The sequence below is a fragment of the Carcharodon carcharias genome, chromosome 22, assembly GCF_017639515.1.
Source record: "Carcharodon carcharias isolate sCarCar2 chromosome 22, sCarCar2.pri, whole genome shotgun sequence".
NCBI classification, from domain to species: Eukaryota; Metazoa; Chordata; class Chondrichthyes; order Lamniformes; family Lamnidae; genus Carcharodon; species Carcharodon carcharias.
In genome coordinates, this window is record NC_054488.1 from 41,853,965 (window position 1) to 41,872,543 (window position 18,579).

At 43.9% G+C, this 18,579-nt stretch overlaps 1 protein-coding gene across 1 annotated transcript in view; it reads right to left on the bottom strand.

The window, feature by feature from the left end:
* LOC121293629 (protein sidekick-2-like) overlaps positions 1–18,579 on the bottom strand; it is a 941,309-nt gene that overhangs the window by 321,939 nt on the left and 600,791 nt on the right. Inside the window, exon 6 of the mRNA XM_041216767.1 lies at positions 14,392–14,503. Within this exon, the coding sequence (XP_041072701.1) occupies positions 14,392–14,503 (112 nt within the window). The remainder of the gene's footprint in view (positions 1–14,391; positions 14,504–18,579) is intronic.

Below are 18,579 nucleotides of genomic sequence, written 5' to 3' on the forward strand. Positions count from 1 at the left end.
GGAACATCACTGTATTATAACATTATCAACTTCTGACATTACAAGTCACAGATATGTATGATACTGGAACATAAAAGTGATGATATTATGGCATCAAGAGAGCATGCCCAAATAGTGTTGCTGTTGGCACAGTACTAAGAACATTCAGACAGGTGGAAAGCACTAGGATCCATGGAAAAAAGACTTTTCTAACCATCAATCCAACAAAATCCAGCACTTATAACTTTATCTGCTTTTCGGCTACAGGAGATCCAGGCTGATGGAAGCAAGGCTAATTGGCTAAGAACAATATACAGGGGGCTTAAGTATGAATGGCATTTAATACAAAATCAGCATAAGTGGGTAATAGAATCATATTAGAGTCATATGGTCACAAAGATCTACAGCACAGAAAAAGGCCCTTCGGCCCATCGAGTCTGCGCTGGTCAAACAAGTACCTAACTATTCTAATCCCATTTTCCAGCACTAGGCTCGTAGCCTTGTATGCCATAGCATCGCAACTGCACATCCAAATACTTCTTAAATGTTATGACGGTATCTGCCTCTATCACTCTTTCAGGCAGTGAGTTCCAGATTCCAACCACCCTCTGGGTGAGAGAATTCTTCCTCACATCCCCTCTAAACCTCCTGCCCCTTACTTTAAAACTACACCCCCTGGCTATTGATCCCTCCACCAAGGGGAAAAATTCCTTCCTGTCTACCCTATCTATGCCCCTCATAATTTTATATACCTTAATCATGTCCCCCCTCAATCTCCTCTGCTCCAGGGAAAATAACCCCAGTCTATCCAATCTCTCGTCATAATTAAAACACTCCAGCCCAGACAACATCCCGGTAAACCTCCTCTGTTTACCTCCTCTGCACTCTTTCTAGTACAATCACATCTTTCCTATAATGCGGATTCCAGAACTGCACGCAATACTCTAGCTGTAGCCTAACCAGCATTTTATACAGTTCCAGCATAAACCTCCCTGCTCTTATATTCTATGCCTTGGCTAATAAAGGCAAGTATCCCATATGCCTTCTTAACCACCTTGTCTACCTGTCCTGCTAACTTAAGGCACCGGTGGACATACACACCAAGATCCCTCTGATCCTCAGTACTTCCCAGGGTCCTATCATTCATTGTGTATTCCTGTGCCTTGTTTGTCCTGCCCAAGTGCATCACCTCACATTTATCCAGATAAATTCTGTTTGCCACTGATCAGCCCATCTGACCAGACCGTCTATATCCTCTTGTAATCTAAGGCTATCCTCCTTACTATTTACCACCCCACCAATTTTTGTGTCATCTGCGAACTTACTGATTAAGCCTCCTACATTCAAGTCTAAATCGTTTATATATACCACAAAGAGCAAGGGACCCAACACCAATCCCTGTGGAACCCCACTGGACATAGGCATAGAGTCACAAAAACACCCCTCAACCATCACCCTCTGCTTCCTTCCGCTCAGCCAATTCTGGATCCAATTTGTCAAATTGCCTTGGATCCCATGGGCTCTTACCTTCATTATCAGCCTCCCATGCGGGACCTTATCAAAAGCCTTGCTGAAGTCCAAGTAGACTACATCAAATACACTGCCCTCATCTACACACCTGCTCACCTCTTCGAAAAATTCAATCAAATTGATCAGACATGACCTCTGCTTAACAAAAGCATGCTGACTGTCCTTGATTGATCCCTGCCTCTTCCAAGTGTAGATTAATTCTGTCCCTTAGAATTGCTTCCCCTCCACTGAGGTTGGACTAACTGGCCTGTAATTCCCTGGTTTATCCTTTCCTCCCTTCTTGAATAACGGTACCACATTGGCTGTCCTCCAGTCCTCTGGCAGCTCTCCTGTGGTCAGAGGGGTATTGAAAATTATTGCCAGTACCCCTGCTATCTCCTCCTTTGCGTCACTCAACAGCCTGGGATACATTTTACCCAGGCCTGGAGATTTATCTACTTTTAAGCCTGCCAGGCCACTTAGAACCTCCTCCCTTTCTATGCTAATTTCTTTAATTATTTCACACTCCTTCTGTCTGATTTCCATACCCACGTCGTCCCTCTCACTTGTGAACACTGACACAAAGTATTCATTTAGAACCCTACCTATGTCTTCTGGCTCCATCCACAAATTACCACTATGGTCCTTAATGGGCACTACTCTTGCCCTAATTATCCTCTTGCTCTCAATGTACTTGTAAAATAACTTTGGATTTTCCTTTATTTTACCTGCCCATTTTTTTCATGCCCTCTTTTTGCTCTCCTAATTTCCTTTTTATGTTCCCCCCTACACATTGTATACTCCTCCCGGGCTTCTGCTGTTTTCAGCCCTCGGTATCTGCCATAAGCCTCTTTATCCAATCCTGTATATTCCTTGACATCCAGGGTTCCCTGGATTTGTTGGTCCCACCCTTTGTCTTTACTGGAATACGTTAGCCCTGTACTCTCCCTATTTCCTTCTTGAATGAGTCCCACTGCTCTGATGCAGATTTACCTAAAAGTAGCTGCTCCCAGTCCACTCTGGCCAAATCTTATCTGATATTATTAAAATCGGCCTTCCCCCAATTTATAACTCTGATTTTTGGCCCATCCTTGTCCTTTTCCAAAACAACCTTGAATCTAATGGAGTTATGATCACTATCTGCAAAATGCTCCCCCACTGATACGTCTACCACTTGCCCTGCTTCATTCCCTAAAATTAAGTGCAGGACCGCTCACTCTCTTGAGGGACCTTCTACGTACTGGCTTAAAAAGCTCTCCTGGATGCATTTTAAGAATTCCACTCCCTTTAAAACTATCACACTATGACTAAACCAGTTGATGTTGGGGAAGTTGAAATCCCCCACTTTTACTACCCTGTTATTTTTACACTTCCCTGAAATTTGCCTACATATCTTTGCTTCTATTTCACTCTGACTGTTTGGGGGCCTATAGTACACTCCCAGCAATGTGATTGCTCCTTTTTTATTTTTAAGGTCTACCCATATGGCTTCATTTGAGGAGCCTTCTAAGATGTCATCCCTCCTTCCTGTTGTAATTGATTCCTCGATCAATACTACTGACATACTGCTCACTCCTTGAAATGTCCCAATACCAAACTGTTTTTTACAGTATAATTTGGGCAATAGAACTCTTACAAAGATCAATGAGATAGACAGACAGCCAGGCAGATGGCCAAACAGACACAGTCATAGAGAAGAAAAAAGAAAGAGGAAGAGAAAGAAATTGATACACTTTCATTATACCTAGCCAGGAGTCAAGAACAGAACCCACCATGAAAAGCTAGTGCATCACAAAATCTCCTTCATTTTGTTGTTTTCCCACAGTAAAGTGTGACTCTAATGAGTTAGAAATGGCATTATCAAGCTAATATCATCTGCAGTAAAACAGACCTCCATACTTACTGGAGTTTCTAAAACAAATTATTAACCAACACCTCACTGCAAGCTGCAAAATGTAATCACAAATTTCAATACAATTATGCTATAAATTTCAAGGGAGCTCTTCGTGACATTTTTCAAACATTAGATTATGCATGTTTAAATGATTCTCAACTCCTAGGCGACGGCACTCAAGTACCTTCAAAGCTTCTTATGTACATACTGTAAGTCAGGCACTAACACAGCAGTAATGAATGCTGAGAGATAGATACAGCTTCACAGTGCCCAGTCTCTCAGGTACTCAACTAATAATATTAGTCAACTGTAATAAATAGCTGCCTTTTTTGGAATGCTGATTTGTAAATATCATATAAAGACAGATTATTCTGTATAAAGTAACAATCATTGTCTCTGCACAGATTCTATCAATCAAAGAGTGAGGAATAATATGAAAGTCGTCAGCAATGTTTTTTGTCAATGTTGTTACCCTGCTCCACTCTAATTATTTCAGGTTTCCTTCCCCCAATTTTTGATCTTCTTTCAAAATAGTTTAAGTTAGTACTTCTCACTAAGGGAACAGACAAGGAGAGTAACATAATCTTTATGACCACTGCTACTATTTTTTTCTTAAAGTATCTGCCACTGTGATTGGTTAAAATTCTGTACTGCAATATTTTATTGCATGGGTACTGAATGATCTAAATTAACAGATTAGTGTCTCAATTCAATGGTAGGGGGAAAGCTTGCACTTCATCATATTCAGTTTTGTTCCCCTCGTGTTGCAATTGTCAAAACTTTCAATTTCATAAATTATTTGCTGATTTTGCATTATTTTTTAATGCATGAAGCTCATGGCAATTCTCTCTGTCTTCTTCCACCCAATTCTGATCAAATATGCAATGTTTAAATAAGTTTTGCAGAATCAGTAAATAGTTAAAATAGATCACAGTTGCTAGCAGTGCTGAAGTTGGTGGCCACCAGTCTCTGCCCATGCTCACACAAGAAGAATGGCCACTTGTACAGTTATGGAAGGGCTGCTACTGCACAAAATACATTGCTCTATTTTAAAGCAGCACTTCTGTCAAGGTGATAATAGTGGAAGCCTTCCTCAGAGGCCACTCGATATTCCACTCACATGACATTTTAATTCTCAGGCAATAGTTCAAGTTTGGCTTGGGTTTCATACAGTCGGTGATTCCCGTTACTGTTCCTACAAAACAGTAGATCAGGGGTCAGCAACCTTACAGAAGTGATGTGCAGAGTGTCCATTTCTTCACTCTAATTTAAGGTTTCACATGCCAGTAAGGTTTTGCAAGACCGCAACTCCCTGCTTAAGCTCCCCTCCAACCTCCCCCAACACCCCCTCTTAACCTTCCCTCCAACCTCCCCCCAACACCTGCTCCACACCTCCACCCCATCCCCCTCCCCAAAGCCCCACCCCCAAAATCCCCTCCCCACCTCCCCCCAACCACCCACCCACCCCCACAACTTACTCCCACCCCACACGCACAGCATCCATTTGATTTTATAATCGCAGGGATTTCACCTCCCATTTTTCAACCGAGAGCTCTCTCCTGACACTTGCCACGCTACTGCTGACCTTCAGGCAGCTTTGGCTTTCCGGTGGGCTTTTCAAAAAGAGAAAATCGGACCCACAAAGCTGCCTGAAGTTCAGAACCATCAGCGCAACAACTCAGTGAACTTGACACTGACACTGACAGATGAGCTTTTAAAAGATCGGAACTCTCTGGTTCCGGTTGTTTTAAGCCAACCAGTAAGGTCTGCGGCTTTGGCTGTTTAGACTGGATGATCATCTCACATGCCACCTTTGGCATGTGTGCCATAGGCTGCTGACCCCTGTACAAGATTATGAACAATTTGTAAATGTGTTTCCAATTTCATGTAATTGCTGTCATTTGTAGTACAATGGCATGTATGCATATCTATACTTGCACACAAATGGCTCAACATTTAACTAGGTTGATTTGGTCAGTCTTCAAAGTCAATTCTTAAGTGTTTGCCATATATTTGACATGCTATTCACATTTGGTCCTTGTTAAAAGGTTAACAAAACTCATGTGATGAATTTTTGTAAATCCCATGTGTGTTGTTCACCTATCTGTTCAAAAAGACAGATATTAAAGCAGGAATTCTTTGTGGAATACATTTTTTGTCAATGCGTTGTAGCTATAATTAACCTTTATTTGCTCAAGGAGGTACACATTATCAAAGGGTGACACAGAAAGGAACAAGAAGACTGGCAACATTGAGAGAGAGAGAAGTTGAGGGCAAGTTGCTACAAAGAGAGAACTAACTAGTCTGTGAAAAGTACTGTAAGGTAGTGAATCACTGTTGAAAATCCTGATTTTAAACTGGGGCAGATGGGTAGAGGAGGGGGCTGGAAACTTACTATTGTCAAACCCAGACTTTATTTAAATTCAGGCAGATAACTCCCCACTTGTTCCCAGCAGAAAGCTGACAGAAAATTGTTCTGCTTGCAGGTTGCCTGCTGACAGGAATGACTTATGAGGGGATCTTGTGTTTGGGAGGGGATGGGGTTGCGGGAATCCAGGTCGCAAAAGGCTTTCTAAAGGAAAGGAGAAAGTTTGCCCTTTTCTCAGCCTTATTCCTGGAGGTTCTGACTGTTTTTCATCAGCCAGAAAAACCACTTTGTCCAACCCATTCAGGCTTCAGTTAAATTTGCAGTTGGCTCCTCTTGGCATCATAGGGTCCCTGACATGCAACTGACAGAAGATCCCTGATGGTTTGCGCTGGTGTTCTTGTCACCCGCTTAAGTGCAGCAAGTTAAAGTTCAGAACAGTGGATTCCTGGCTGTTTTCTGACAGATTGGTGATTTTAACTGTCCAACCGGTCAGTTTCTGCTGGGAAGGTGGGGTTAAAACCACCCTCTGAAAGCTAAAAAGGAGAGCACTGGACACAGGCAGAAAGAAAGAGTTTGTGTGCAAACACAGAAGACTAGTGAGCTTCCTCTGGGGAATGAGGACAGAGTACTGTGCTCAGGGGCTGAATATACAGCAGAGAAGAGAGGTGTCCCGAATATTCCAAGGTATCTTTAGCAAGAGTGTTCTATAAATTAATGCGGTAACTCTCAAATTAGCTTACTCAAATTCAGTCATTACCTCATTCATAAACAAAATATAGTGTTTAAATATAATTGGTAGTTGATACCAATTCACTCTGCAACATGAAATCAATGAATTTATTTATATTTGGATTCTGACTGTACAGTGTGTCTCTGTTAAACCAACTGAAAGCAATTTAATTGCCATTCCTTGTCTGATACAGTTTCAAGTATCTCTTAATTAGGTTAATAACATGTCTGAAAATAACTTAGCTGGAGAAATGTGGATGATCAGTATTATCAGTCAAATCTGAAGTATTTGCCACCCTTTTTTTTTACTAGTTTCTGTGAAAAGCTGAACAAATTTTGCTTGGTGAATCTTTGCATAACCTATGGTGACATTTACTTACTCATCCAAGTGGTAGATACAAGGACAAGAAATTCTGTGGATTCTATTTTTACTGAATTGCATCCCAGCTGCAATTAGCAATTTTTGCTGGGGGATAGTGGGAGTTAAAGGTGATTTTCCATTCATGCAAGGGGTGGAATTATCCGTGCCTATTGGCGTCAGGTGTGCTTGGCGGCTTGACCGGACAATATGGCAAGAAGGCCAGAAATTGGTTTCACAATGTAGTGAAATCAGTTTACATTGTCCGCTCAGCCTGTTGATGGCGGGTCACATTTCCTGCCATTGGGCGTTGGGAACCTTATTGTAATACATCTGCATATCATAATAAGGCCAGCTCACTGGAATTAAATCCCCCCACGTTGGTGTCATTGCCATGTGTTTCAAAACAGCATATACAAGGCGTGCATTTGGTGGGCTGCACTTTGAGGGAAACTCGGAGGTGAGCACACAGTAATATTGCACAGTGCTTGCCTAGCTCGCCTGTTGGACTTCAAGGTTGAGGCGCGTTAGTTGGGGGAGGACAAAGCTACCCTGTGGTTGAGGCGACTTGTGGGTGTGGGCATGGGCTGCCCTGCAGTTGAAGGTAGTGCACAAGCACATGCAGGTTGGGGAGAGGGAAGTAGCCATGTATTAGAGAAACCTTTCATAAAGTGACCATTTCTCTGTAGCTGAGACAGTTCAGATACAGCCACAGTGGCATGTGTGGAGTCGGGCTTCCAGCTTATCTGTCCACTCAAGCAACACAGAGGCATGAAAGTGGCACCAAGTGTTCCAGAGCTTTTCAACCCTCAGATACAGACTGCAAATTAATGAGCATTTTAGTAGAATGCAAAACAGTTGGACAACTGGACATGTTGTCCAATCTCCTTGCTAAAGCTGGCCATGGAACAGTCACTGGTAGAGGCGCTCACAGCCCCTTGCAATATCATTATCCTGGTTTGGACCAGCCTCCCCCATGGTTCAAGCTAACAGTGCAGCCTTGCAGTATGAGTTAGGAGAACGCCTGCACCTGAACTGAGAGCACAGCATGCAGTCCAATGGGCAAGACTGCCACCAATTGGTCAAATGGAGTGGGGTGGAGGAAGGTGGGGTTTCGGGCAGCCATGCAGTGTATTAAACTCTGGCCATCCAAGTGGTGGCCAGCACTCTCTGGGATGCATTAAGGGGCCTTCAGACTTAACCAAGAGAGATCCTTAGTACACCCACGTGTCTCCCTCTTTCATCCTGTAGGATGCATCAGGAGCATGGAGCCTGGTAAACTACCTGTGCTGGACTGCCTCATGGCATAGAGAGCGAAGACGACAGAGAAGAGAGCAACGGAGGCACCTGGCTACACAGAGGGAGGAGTACCACCCTTAGGAAGGAGGGGCGGCTGGGGCTACCGCACACGCCGCTGAAGAGCCACAGCGAGCCATCACTGATCGGCGCCTAGCTAGACAATAGATGCCGCCTTTCATTCCTGCAGATGACCGAGAAAAAATGTCGCCAAAGACTGCACATGTCTAGGGCATTGGTCGCTCACATGTGCTGGCTACTGCAGGATTTGGCGCCATGGAGACATGGAGGGCATGCACAGCCAGTGGCAGTGAAAGTAACCATGGTACTCAGTTTTTATGCCAGTGGCTCCTTTCAGGACTCTACAGGTGACCTCTGTGGGATATCACAAGCCTCCACCCACAAACGTGTCCATGAGCTCACAGATGCCACCTTCACAAGAGCACACAACTTTGTGCATTTCACCCAGGATGCAAGGGTGATTGGATTTACGCAGATCTCAGGTGCAGGGTGCCATCGACTGCACTCACATGTAGTTCGGATCTCCTCACATTGCATCTATGAACGATGACTCCAGACTGGCTTATGGCAGCGCACATACCCTCTGTGATAATGCTCTTGTCATGGAGATGCAGTGGAGGCCCTAATAGTCACTCGATTGCAGGAGGATGATGACAGCCTGCAGTGAGGACATGCCATAGATTTTCACTTAGCCTCTGAGAATGTTTGACTCCTGTCTGGCTGAGGGCAGCTTGCTTGCGCTCTGTGATCAGGGTTATATCATGGATATGCAGCCATGAAACTTTAAAAGCACCTGATCCTTTGTCCACCTTCAGCACCTGGCCCCTTCAGGAACACAATATCACTGGTCTCAGATGGTGAAGAGATGGGGGCCAGCCCCACCTTAAAGGTGCTGAGAGAACACAGAGACGGAACTTGGCGATGCCTGCCCACGACATTCTGGCAGCAATGACGCACCATTGGGGTGCAGGTCTCACTAAAGTGACCAGGGACTGTAAGGCCGGACCATCACTTTGGTCTGAAGACTGCACAAAGCACAGAGAAGAGGCCCTGGACTGAGACACCTGCCTTCTACTTATGCAGGAAGGTTTCACGTCTGAGTGACATGAACACTGCTCATCAGAACAAGGGGTCAGAGGCAGGTAAACACTATTGAGAGTTTATTTACAATGTTGAATATTATGTACAAACAGTTAACAGCCGTGCCCCAGGCTGTGCAACTACATCTCCTTAACCTTCCTAACCCTGCCGCTACAGGAAGCGGAGGTGGAGAAAGCTTACTGACAGCTTCACCCTGTCTGTGATGACCTTGATGGGCGTCCTCTGGAGGGCTGAGGGCCCCAGCCTGTTTTCAGGGAACTGCTGTGTGGCAGTGGTACCCTCTTCGGCCTGTGGGGGTGGAGTTGCTGGGGTCACAGGAAGAGGGGACTTGGATGGGCCGGACACTCCCAGGGTCATCTGGGTGCTGATCCTCCTCCCTATGGGTGCCCAAGAACCCCTGACTGACACCTTGAGGAGAAGCGGAAGCTTGTGTGAGATCGAGCTGCCCTGCACCCCTCTCGCCTACACACTGTTGGAAGCCAACTATGGAGTTAGCGATAGAGTTCGGCCCTCGCAACAGTGCAGGAGTGGCATCCTGGACCAAGATCTCCATGACAGCTGCCATCCTACCAGTGTTAACCTTGGTGCGTTGGCATGCCGGTGCTATCATCTCAGCCTGAAAGCAGACGGACTCCTCCATCGTGCCTTGCAATCTGAGGAGTGCAGTGGACATCCCTACACCTAGTGTTCCCATGCTTGCCTTTGCAGCTCCAGCAACAGTGACATGACCGGGTCCAGAGGCTCTCCATCTGACTTTGGCTGAGCAAATTTCCAGTCTCCAGCAGTCCTCTGAGTGCCAGGGACCTGGGAAGTCCCTGCCTCCACCTGCTGTGGATTAGGAGGTGCGATGTGCTCACCAGATTGTGATCCCCAGGCTACTCTAAAGCTAGGTCTCACCGAGGCGTGTGTCTCTGCACTGGAGGAGGGTGTAGGTGAGCGCTGTGACAGGTCTTCAATTAGGGTTTCAGCAGATTCCTCTTCTGAGGTGTCTTCGAGGCTTGAGTTGAGGACCCGGGTCGTGGACTCTGTTGGCTCTTTCCCAGCTGAGCCTGCGAAAGCAAGGAGAGATATTTGTGCATTGCAGTGGCCTGTGAAACGGGACATATCACTCACACATGCTTGTCTGATGGATGTTGCACTGCTGGATCCTCATTTGGTACAGCACCGCCGGCCTCACCGTCAGCACATGAATGGTCCGGATCCTCGCCGGCTCTGTTTACAAAGTCCTTGAGGACCTTGATTTCAGGCATTCCTCCACCAGTCTGTGACCTCTCCCTTTTGTTGTGTGCCAGCTTGTCCTGAATAGAGATGGAGAGGTTGTAAGCAGGATGTCTGCCAAGCCAGATGATAAGTATGCCTGGCATGTGTGGGTGGTGAGTGGTCCCATGGACGGGATGAAGACAATGAAGGTGCGTGTGAGAGAGTGAATGGTGATGTCCCTTGAACTGGCAGTGGGTGAGGCCCCTGTGGATGTGTGATGGGTTTGAGAGCGTGTGAGTTGAGAGTGATGAGAAGAATGACTTACCCTGGTGGAACAGAGATCATTCATTCTCTCTCTGCACTGGGTGACTGTCCTCTTTTGCAGGGCATTGGTGCTGACCATCACTGCCACCGCCTCCCAAGCCGGATTGGTGATGCCACTGTCCCTCCTGCGGCCAGAGCGGGGGTAGTGGACATCACGGGGGGCCTCCTCGGCATCCAAAAGGTGCTCAAGGGGATGCATCACTAAACCAGGGGGCTGCAGCCTTTTTGCCTTTCAGGGCATGTGGCAGTCGTGGGCTGGAAGCACTGAGAGGTGTGCACATGACTGCGCTTTAAATATGGCGCCCAGTGTGACGAAGCGGTGAGGTGATGGTGTGGCAGGCAAATGAGAGCCTGCCACACCATCGAAACAGCGCGTTCCCCAGGAATGCATAATTAATGTGGCGGGTTTGGGACGATACGGTGTGAGAAGCTGCTATTGCGGCTGGCGGGTGAAATGTCATGTCCCCCCCGTATACTGCACTTCGTGCAAATCTGGGATGATTCCACGTAAGCTCTGTTCTCTATTTAACGAAAAACTCAGAAGTGTTGGAGAAGCTATGAAAATGGTTTACAAGGATGATACCCAAAGTGAGAGTTTATACCTATCTGGAAAGGCTGGGCTCTTTTGTCTGGTAAAGAGAAGGCTGTTGGTGGTCTGGTTTTTAAGATTATGAAAGATTTTGACAGGGTAAACAGAGAAGATATTCCACTTGTGGGGAAACCAAAACTAGGAGCTATATTCTTTATCCAGAGAGTAGCTAGAATGCAGAAAGAGCTATCACAAGCAGTAGTTGAGATGAAGAACATAGATGTAATTAAGGGGGCACTAGATAAAATACATGAGGGATAAAGGAATAGATGGTTATGCTGATTGTGTTAGAAAAGGGAAGGGAGGAGGATTGCATGTGGCAAAAGTGCTGCCTGAACAACTTGGGCCAAATGGTGTACATTCTACGTACTTCCATGATTTTCCTTCAAATTTTGATATGAATTTTATATGAATTCTTTTATCTCCTCTGATCAGCATGATAGATTTAAGACTCCTCATTGAAAACAATGGGAAAACCGTAAGACTGGGCATTTGAATTAAACTGTGCAATTGTATTGACCCGATTTCCTTTCTCTGACATGTTGGGCTGGATTTTTGGGGAGTCGTAGAGACTCCGTGGAACTTTAAAAATGGGGGTGAGACCAGGATTCGGAAGTTCTGCTCTCATTTCTGTCAGATCCCTTATTTGCCAGTAGGGGAAAGGGGACAGAGTGTGATTCACATAAGGGAAACCCAAATAAGCAGGGCCATTTGAACTCACTGTAGAGTTCAAACTGACCCCATTTTTGCTGTAGCAAGGGCCTTACCCCACAATGTGGGAGTCACAAATTTATGGAGGAGAGGGAAAGGCATGAAGGGTGAATAAGGTACGTAGAACTGTCAAGTTGTGAAGTTATTTAAAACACCAGCCCTTTAAAAGTTAAAATAAAAACAGCCTGCTTGTGTCAGGAAGAATGAAAAACACTTGAGCTGTGATTTTATTTAAATCCTCAGATCTTTAAAAATAAAAAAAGCCCGTGACGATGAGAGTTGAGAAAAACCTGTTCTAGCAGTTACAAGAGCTATTTGTTGACATTATTCCAAGGGCTATCATTATATCATTATTAATGCCTGGCTGCTTTCCTCAACCTACAATTATCCTAGCAGTGGGGGTTGTAAGTTCATGGTTTGATTGACAGCTCAAAGAGATATTAAATACTTAGCTGTCTTTGATGTGGGGTTATGAATACAAGTCGGTTTGTTTTTATGAAGGATTAAGTACTTGAGGAGCTGTTAAAATATTGAATGGGTTTTTTTTTACTATAGCAAAGGTGGTGATAGATATTTATACCTTTATTTTATTGCATCCCAACATGGTTCCTGAGGTCTTCCCATGGTGGATACTGGCTGAGTTGGCATGGAAGGTAAAAGGTGGTGGGTGGGTGGAATGGATTATTATGAGTTGGCTTGGGGTCTATAAGGGGCCAATGGGGTGGGTAGGAGGCATGAGTTGGTATGGATGGAGCATGGGGAGTGGGTGGAGGTTGATGGGATATGAGGGGTGAGGGCTAGAGGGCCTAATGTTTAACAAAACAACTGGGACACAGTCTCAGAGAACCAAGGTGGGCCTTTTAAACAGTTCATCTCAACACGCAGCAGCCCTGCAGCCACCTTCGATCTGCGTCCAGGGGCGATGGGCCTGACTCCATCCCGCACCCGCCTCCCTGGAACGAAAATCAGGTCTGATGAGGGACTTTTTCCCCGAGGCGGGTGTGGCGAGCTGGGAAATTTCCCAACTCGTGCTATCTGCCTTGGGAGCAAAAATCCAGCCTGTTGTATTTGTACAAAGAAAAGAGAGTGAGGCTCAGTTCCCCATGCTTCTGGCTAAGCTCCTTTAACAATGCAGCACAAAAACCACAATTATTTGATTGTGGAAACTCAGCACTTCTGTATTTTTCAGTCTGGCCATTGCTTCAAGATCTTGGCTCCAAGATCTTGGCTCGAACAATGTCAAGTTAAAAACAGAAATCTCTAATCCATATGTGCCAGGGCCAATTGCCCAAATTGCTGCCCTGGCTGAGATTGGTTAACTCAGCTCAAACCATGAAATGAATACAGGACTTGTAAAGCTCAGCTATACATAGAGATGTTCCATTATGGAGGTCAATGTCTACAATAACTTAAGTTAATGGATCAAAGACTGTGCCTACCAGACTAGCACTTTTGGTAAGTGTCGATCTTCACTTGGAACTCCTAGGTTGGGAAATTAGGACTTGAGTGAAATTTGGTGTAGCCTAGCCAGCAGTACAAACAATCATGTCTTCTCTCTTGTCCTTTTCCTAGCGGGTTTGTATCTTTTTTTATAACTCCTATAAAACCACTGATCTTACTGACTGAACTTTCTATACTATTTGTTTGCAGTCACAGACATGTGAATTTGGATTCCCATTTTTCAGACTGCCCCAAAATTAATGACTTCACATTATACAGCAGCAAGAAACCCATCAACCTGAGAGAGCAATTCTAATTTAGAGTATCATTGTGCTTTTGCTTCCATGCACTGTAGTGATTTACAGTACTTTCCAGCTCTGCTTTGACACTTGGAGCTCATGGGTGACACCACAGACAAAAGTGGCATGATTCAAAAGATGGTCAAAAATCCTTCAATGTTGTTTTTTGAACACAACCTTTTGGAAGTCAGCCAAACGTGTTCACTATCTCTTCCAATCAAACCTCATTCAAGTAGAATCTGCACTTTCCCTGAAAAGTACTAATCTCATCAGAGTTTCCAAAAGCAGCTACCAACATTTTTGAAAACTATTTAAAAAGATAAAATGCATTGTGTCAGTATGATAGCAGTGCAATTTTCAAAGATGCCATGTAGGGTTGATTATTTGAAAATGTTCAAAACATTGTAATTGGAATAACACTGGAATTGCTGTCATTCTGCTAAACACTCGAATCTCCAAACCTTTCTTTTAAATCAGCAGTTTCCGTCTTTCAAGAAAGAAATCGATGGAAGCATGCTTTTAACAATTATTTTAACTTGAGACAGAAGAAGGTATAAAAGTTGAAGTACTAACCTGGCATTGGCCACACATTCCATTGTAACCTCAGGGAACCCAAAGACCACACTTGTATTTTTTGGTGAGATGACTATAACTGGAGCTATAGGGTCTGCTGGAGCACCTGTATCTTTAAGAACACAAAAAAGACAAAAATAATCTCTGAAAAGAAACTATTTTTAAAGACTGCATACACTTGAGAATGTGTTTTTCAAAGCACAAATAAGTAGCTGTTTTAGAGCAAAGGTTGTGGTGAAACTAAGCGCTCACACTTTCTGTAGAGATTCCAAATTAAGCTTTAAACATGAAGTCTTCACATTTTTTAAAAATTAGATGGTCTCGGACATTACTAATCAAAAGCAAGCTATCCTAACAAACATGTATATCTGCCCTTCTCATTAAAGCAATCTGACCCCAATCAGTGAGCCAGAACCAATTTGGAATGGTAACCAGCATCAGCTATTATTATTATACTTCCGTCTATATTTGCACTTTCAAATGAGACAATGAAAGACTTTAATGCAGGCGAATCCTGATGCATGTAGGACTGGTTAGAGAACCTCTTTGTGCCTTCTTGATCAAAATTATCACTTTGTAAAATTGGGAATGAAGCTGGCAATATTCACGACAATGAGGATTGTGAACGTGCATACACTGTGAACAGCTTAAACTTGTAGCGTGATTATACATTTAAATATTCTTCCAGAGCCAAAATTCTTTACAGCTAGAATGAATGGGAAATTATTTGGTAAATTGGAATTCTATGCTTGGATCAGGTTTGCATTTAGTTGGAGTCAGCTGCAGAAGAGAATACATCAAAGAACCAGCCATCAAAGAGGACTGTATCAGAGGAGAGAAGAGACACAGAGACCGAAAAATACATTCGTTAGAATAGTACAAATTAACTGACTATGGTGAATGGAGAAGTAAAACATGCTTTCAGCTTCTGAAATTAACTTTACTTCACACAACTGCAGGAATGGGTGTAAAATCCCAATTTTCTAACATTAGCAAAATTGGGGTTGAGCTAGCCTATGTTGCAGACATGACTGCTCCTTTCAACCCAGTGGAAGGACTGCATTACACTGAATGTTTTGACTGAAGTCACGCCTAATTTGAATAGGGCACTTGCACAAGCATTTGATCAGATAGCACGATCTGTAAGCACGCTCGACTGGGGTTGGGGGTGGGGGGAGGTGGAGAATCTGGCAAGGTAGCAGCTAATGGTTGCAACTCACCTTTAAATGGGAAGTTTGTTGACCACAGGAAAGTTTAATTGTCCACAATGGAGCAGTGGAGATAAGTTATTAACAGTTTTTAATGCTGAAAGGTAGGTGGTCCTCCTTTAGGTGGGGCGCTGATGGAAGATGATTGTTTTCAATTGGAAAGCTACCTTTCAATGCAAGTATCAATATATTCATCCAGGACCCTTGCACCCACTTCCAAATGTGAAATAAACTTACTAATATTAGAAGAAAGAAGATAACTACTCAGTTTTATCCAAGCTTCTTCTGTGGCTTAAAAGGCTGTTACCCTGCAAGCAGCCATGATACCTTCAGTGTGCAGCATTAATAAAAACAGAAGAACTATTGGGTGAATAGCTCTTAAAAACACTGCTGCCCTCTGCGCCCATAACTCCAGACCCAACTGGAAAATCTTCAATCACCAGAAGAGCACTTAGGTTCAAAAACCTCAGCATTTCAGAGCGCAGGAGATGGTCATTTGGCCCATTACATCAGCTGTTTGAAAGAACTATCCACTTTGTCCCCTCTTCCTATATATAAATTGGGAACTTCAGCACATTTTAGAAAGTACAATTTCATGGGCTGTATACAATTACTGCCCTTTTGCACACAGTCTTTCATTATATCAAAATGGCACAACATACTTTTCTTGAAGGTGTCTGAAAAACATCAAAAAAAAATTCAAAAGGGTACAGGAAGAGGAGACAGTTCTTTGAAAGGGCCAACATTTCTCTTCTTTTAAATAATACTGCACAGTGAAGGCAGACATAGCTGCTTCCTGGATAAGTCACTGATTTCCATAATTGTGCTTCTGTGGTCTGATGCCAGTTGATGCAAATCCTCGATGTTCCTGTAAGCTTTAAGCTGATATTAAGCTCTTGCTGCCTACAGGGGTGCCAGCCACAACACTCAAGGGAAATCTGCCAGCCAGTAAAAGCTATGCATTCACTAATACCACCTTTCCATTAAAACTGATCACTAAAAGTTCATTTTTCTACTTGCTTTATACAGGTGTGCACTGCAGTCTAGAAGGATGTGGTGATCTGAAAGCTTCACATCGTGGTATAATTCCTTTTCTGGGAACAGCCATCGCTAATCAAAATGCTGCCTGTAGACTATCCTACAGCAGATGGAACAACTGTGTGACAGCTGCTCTTGTGAGGCAGAGATGACAAGTAAGGTCGCCTGTGACATGTTGGAATAGGTGTGAAGTGATCTATAGGACAGGACAGCAAAAGCTGCAGACCAAATGCCTCAGGGGTTGTTACAGCTGCAGAAATGTTCTTCCTCACCTAATTCAAGTAGCATGTTTGAAATCACTAAAGAAAAACCCATCCTCAACACTTTGTGTGGTTTGAGTTAAACAACTGCAGCAATCATGGATAATGGGCTGAACTTCATGTGCCCCCCAGTGGGCATGTTTCCCCTTGCGGGGATGGGGGGAGGTGAGGTGGGGGACATGTAAAATGGAGTCGAGTCCATCCCACCACTTTCCCGCCCACCCCTGAGCTCTTCCCCATGATATGGGTGGGGGATCCTAAATGAATAATTAAGGATCAATTAGGCTTGATAACAAGCCTATGTGACCGTGATAATATACTGCCTATGCCACAAAATGTTTGGCATGGGCAGCAGGGCGGGAGTGGGAAGCCTGTTTTTTTAAACTTTAATGTTTAAAGGGTGGGAAGGAAACACACCTTAGATTGAACCCTCCCTCCCTTCCTACCAGCTCCCTCCCTTAAACCCACTCTCTCCCGCTTTACCTAACATACCCAAACTCTCTCGGCCCAAGATCACGAACTTACCTGCTCTGGGGGTCCATGGGCCTTGATCTTTTCCTTCTGCAGCCCCGGCAGCGGTCACTGATGCCTTCCTGGTACTGCCAGGACTGATGGAGCTGCTGACCAATCGGATTGGCTGGCAGCTCCAGAGGGCAGGGCTTCTGCTCCAATTGAAGGAAAGCATTCAACAGGAAATATTCAAAAATGCAAAAAATAATGGATAACCCATAAAGCAGCTAATGCATCAAGCAAAATGTAGCAAAGTATAATCAATATGCAACAGAATCCAAGAACTTCTAGCAGGAGTCAAAATTGGATTTGCCTTTGAGATTCTCTTTGATTAGGGTAAGTCCCAGAACTGTCATGTGTCCAATTTATATAAACATGTATGATGGACTATGTCACTGCCAGACCTAATCATATGTAGGAAAATAAAACATCTTTAACAGTTCATGTCAGCAAACATTTTTCTCTTTTTTACATAGCTACCAAAATATTAAAGCTATCAAATTTTGAAGAAGTATGTATGCCTGTAAACACGCTTGAACATTCAATTCCCACTCATTGTACGTGCACTCATTTAAAAATGCACACGCATCACTGACATTTCTAAACAATTATGTTATTCTCTTTTAGTGTGGAGCAGGACTGCCTGCCTGATGATTGGCATCAATTCAATTTTCTATATTTTACAGGTAAGTGCAAGACCCTGGGCTAGTGTTTTCTTCCCCAAGAATGAGAGTTCTGCTTTACAAAACCATCTACCCAAGGAGGCAAGAAACTGGTTCAACCCACTCACTAACACCTGAAATTTAGACAAGGTCTATTGGACTAATGGCCCATGGAATGGAGCTCAATGCCACAGCTATTGGCCTTCCTCTTGCTCAATACATGTTTCAATTCTCAAAGTGATTTCCCTTATCAAGAACTTCTAGTAAATACTATAATGTGCCACTGTCAGAAATATATACAAAACATATGTTAAAATATTCAGATCTACTGTTGTGAAATGATTTGTTCTTTGGTTGATTGTTGGAAGATATGTTCAGAAGCGATGGTGCACTATAGATTTTTTCAAATTAATTCTGTCACCCATCTTCTTATTGATGTTTTTCAATGTGACAAGTACTGATTAACAAGAACATAGTGATTGTGCAAGATACTGCAAATATCCAATACTA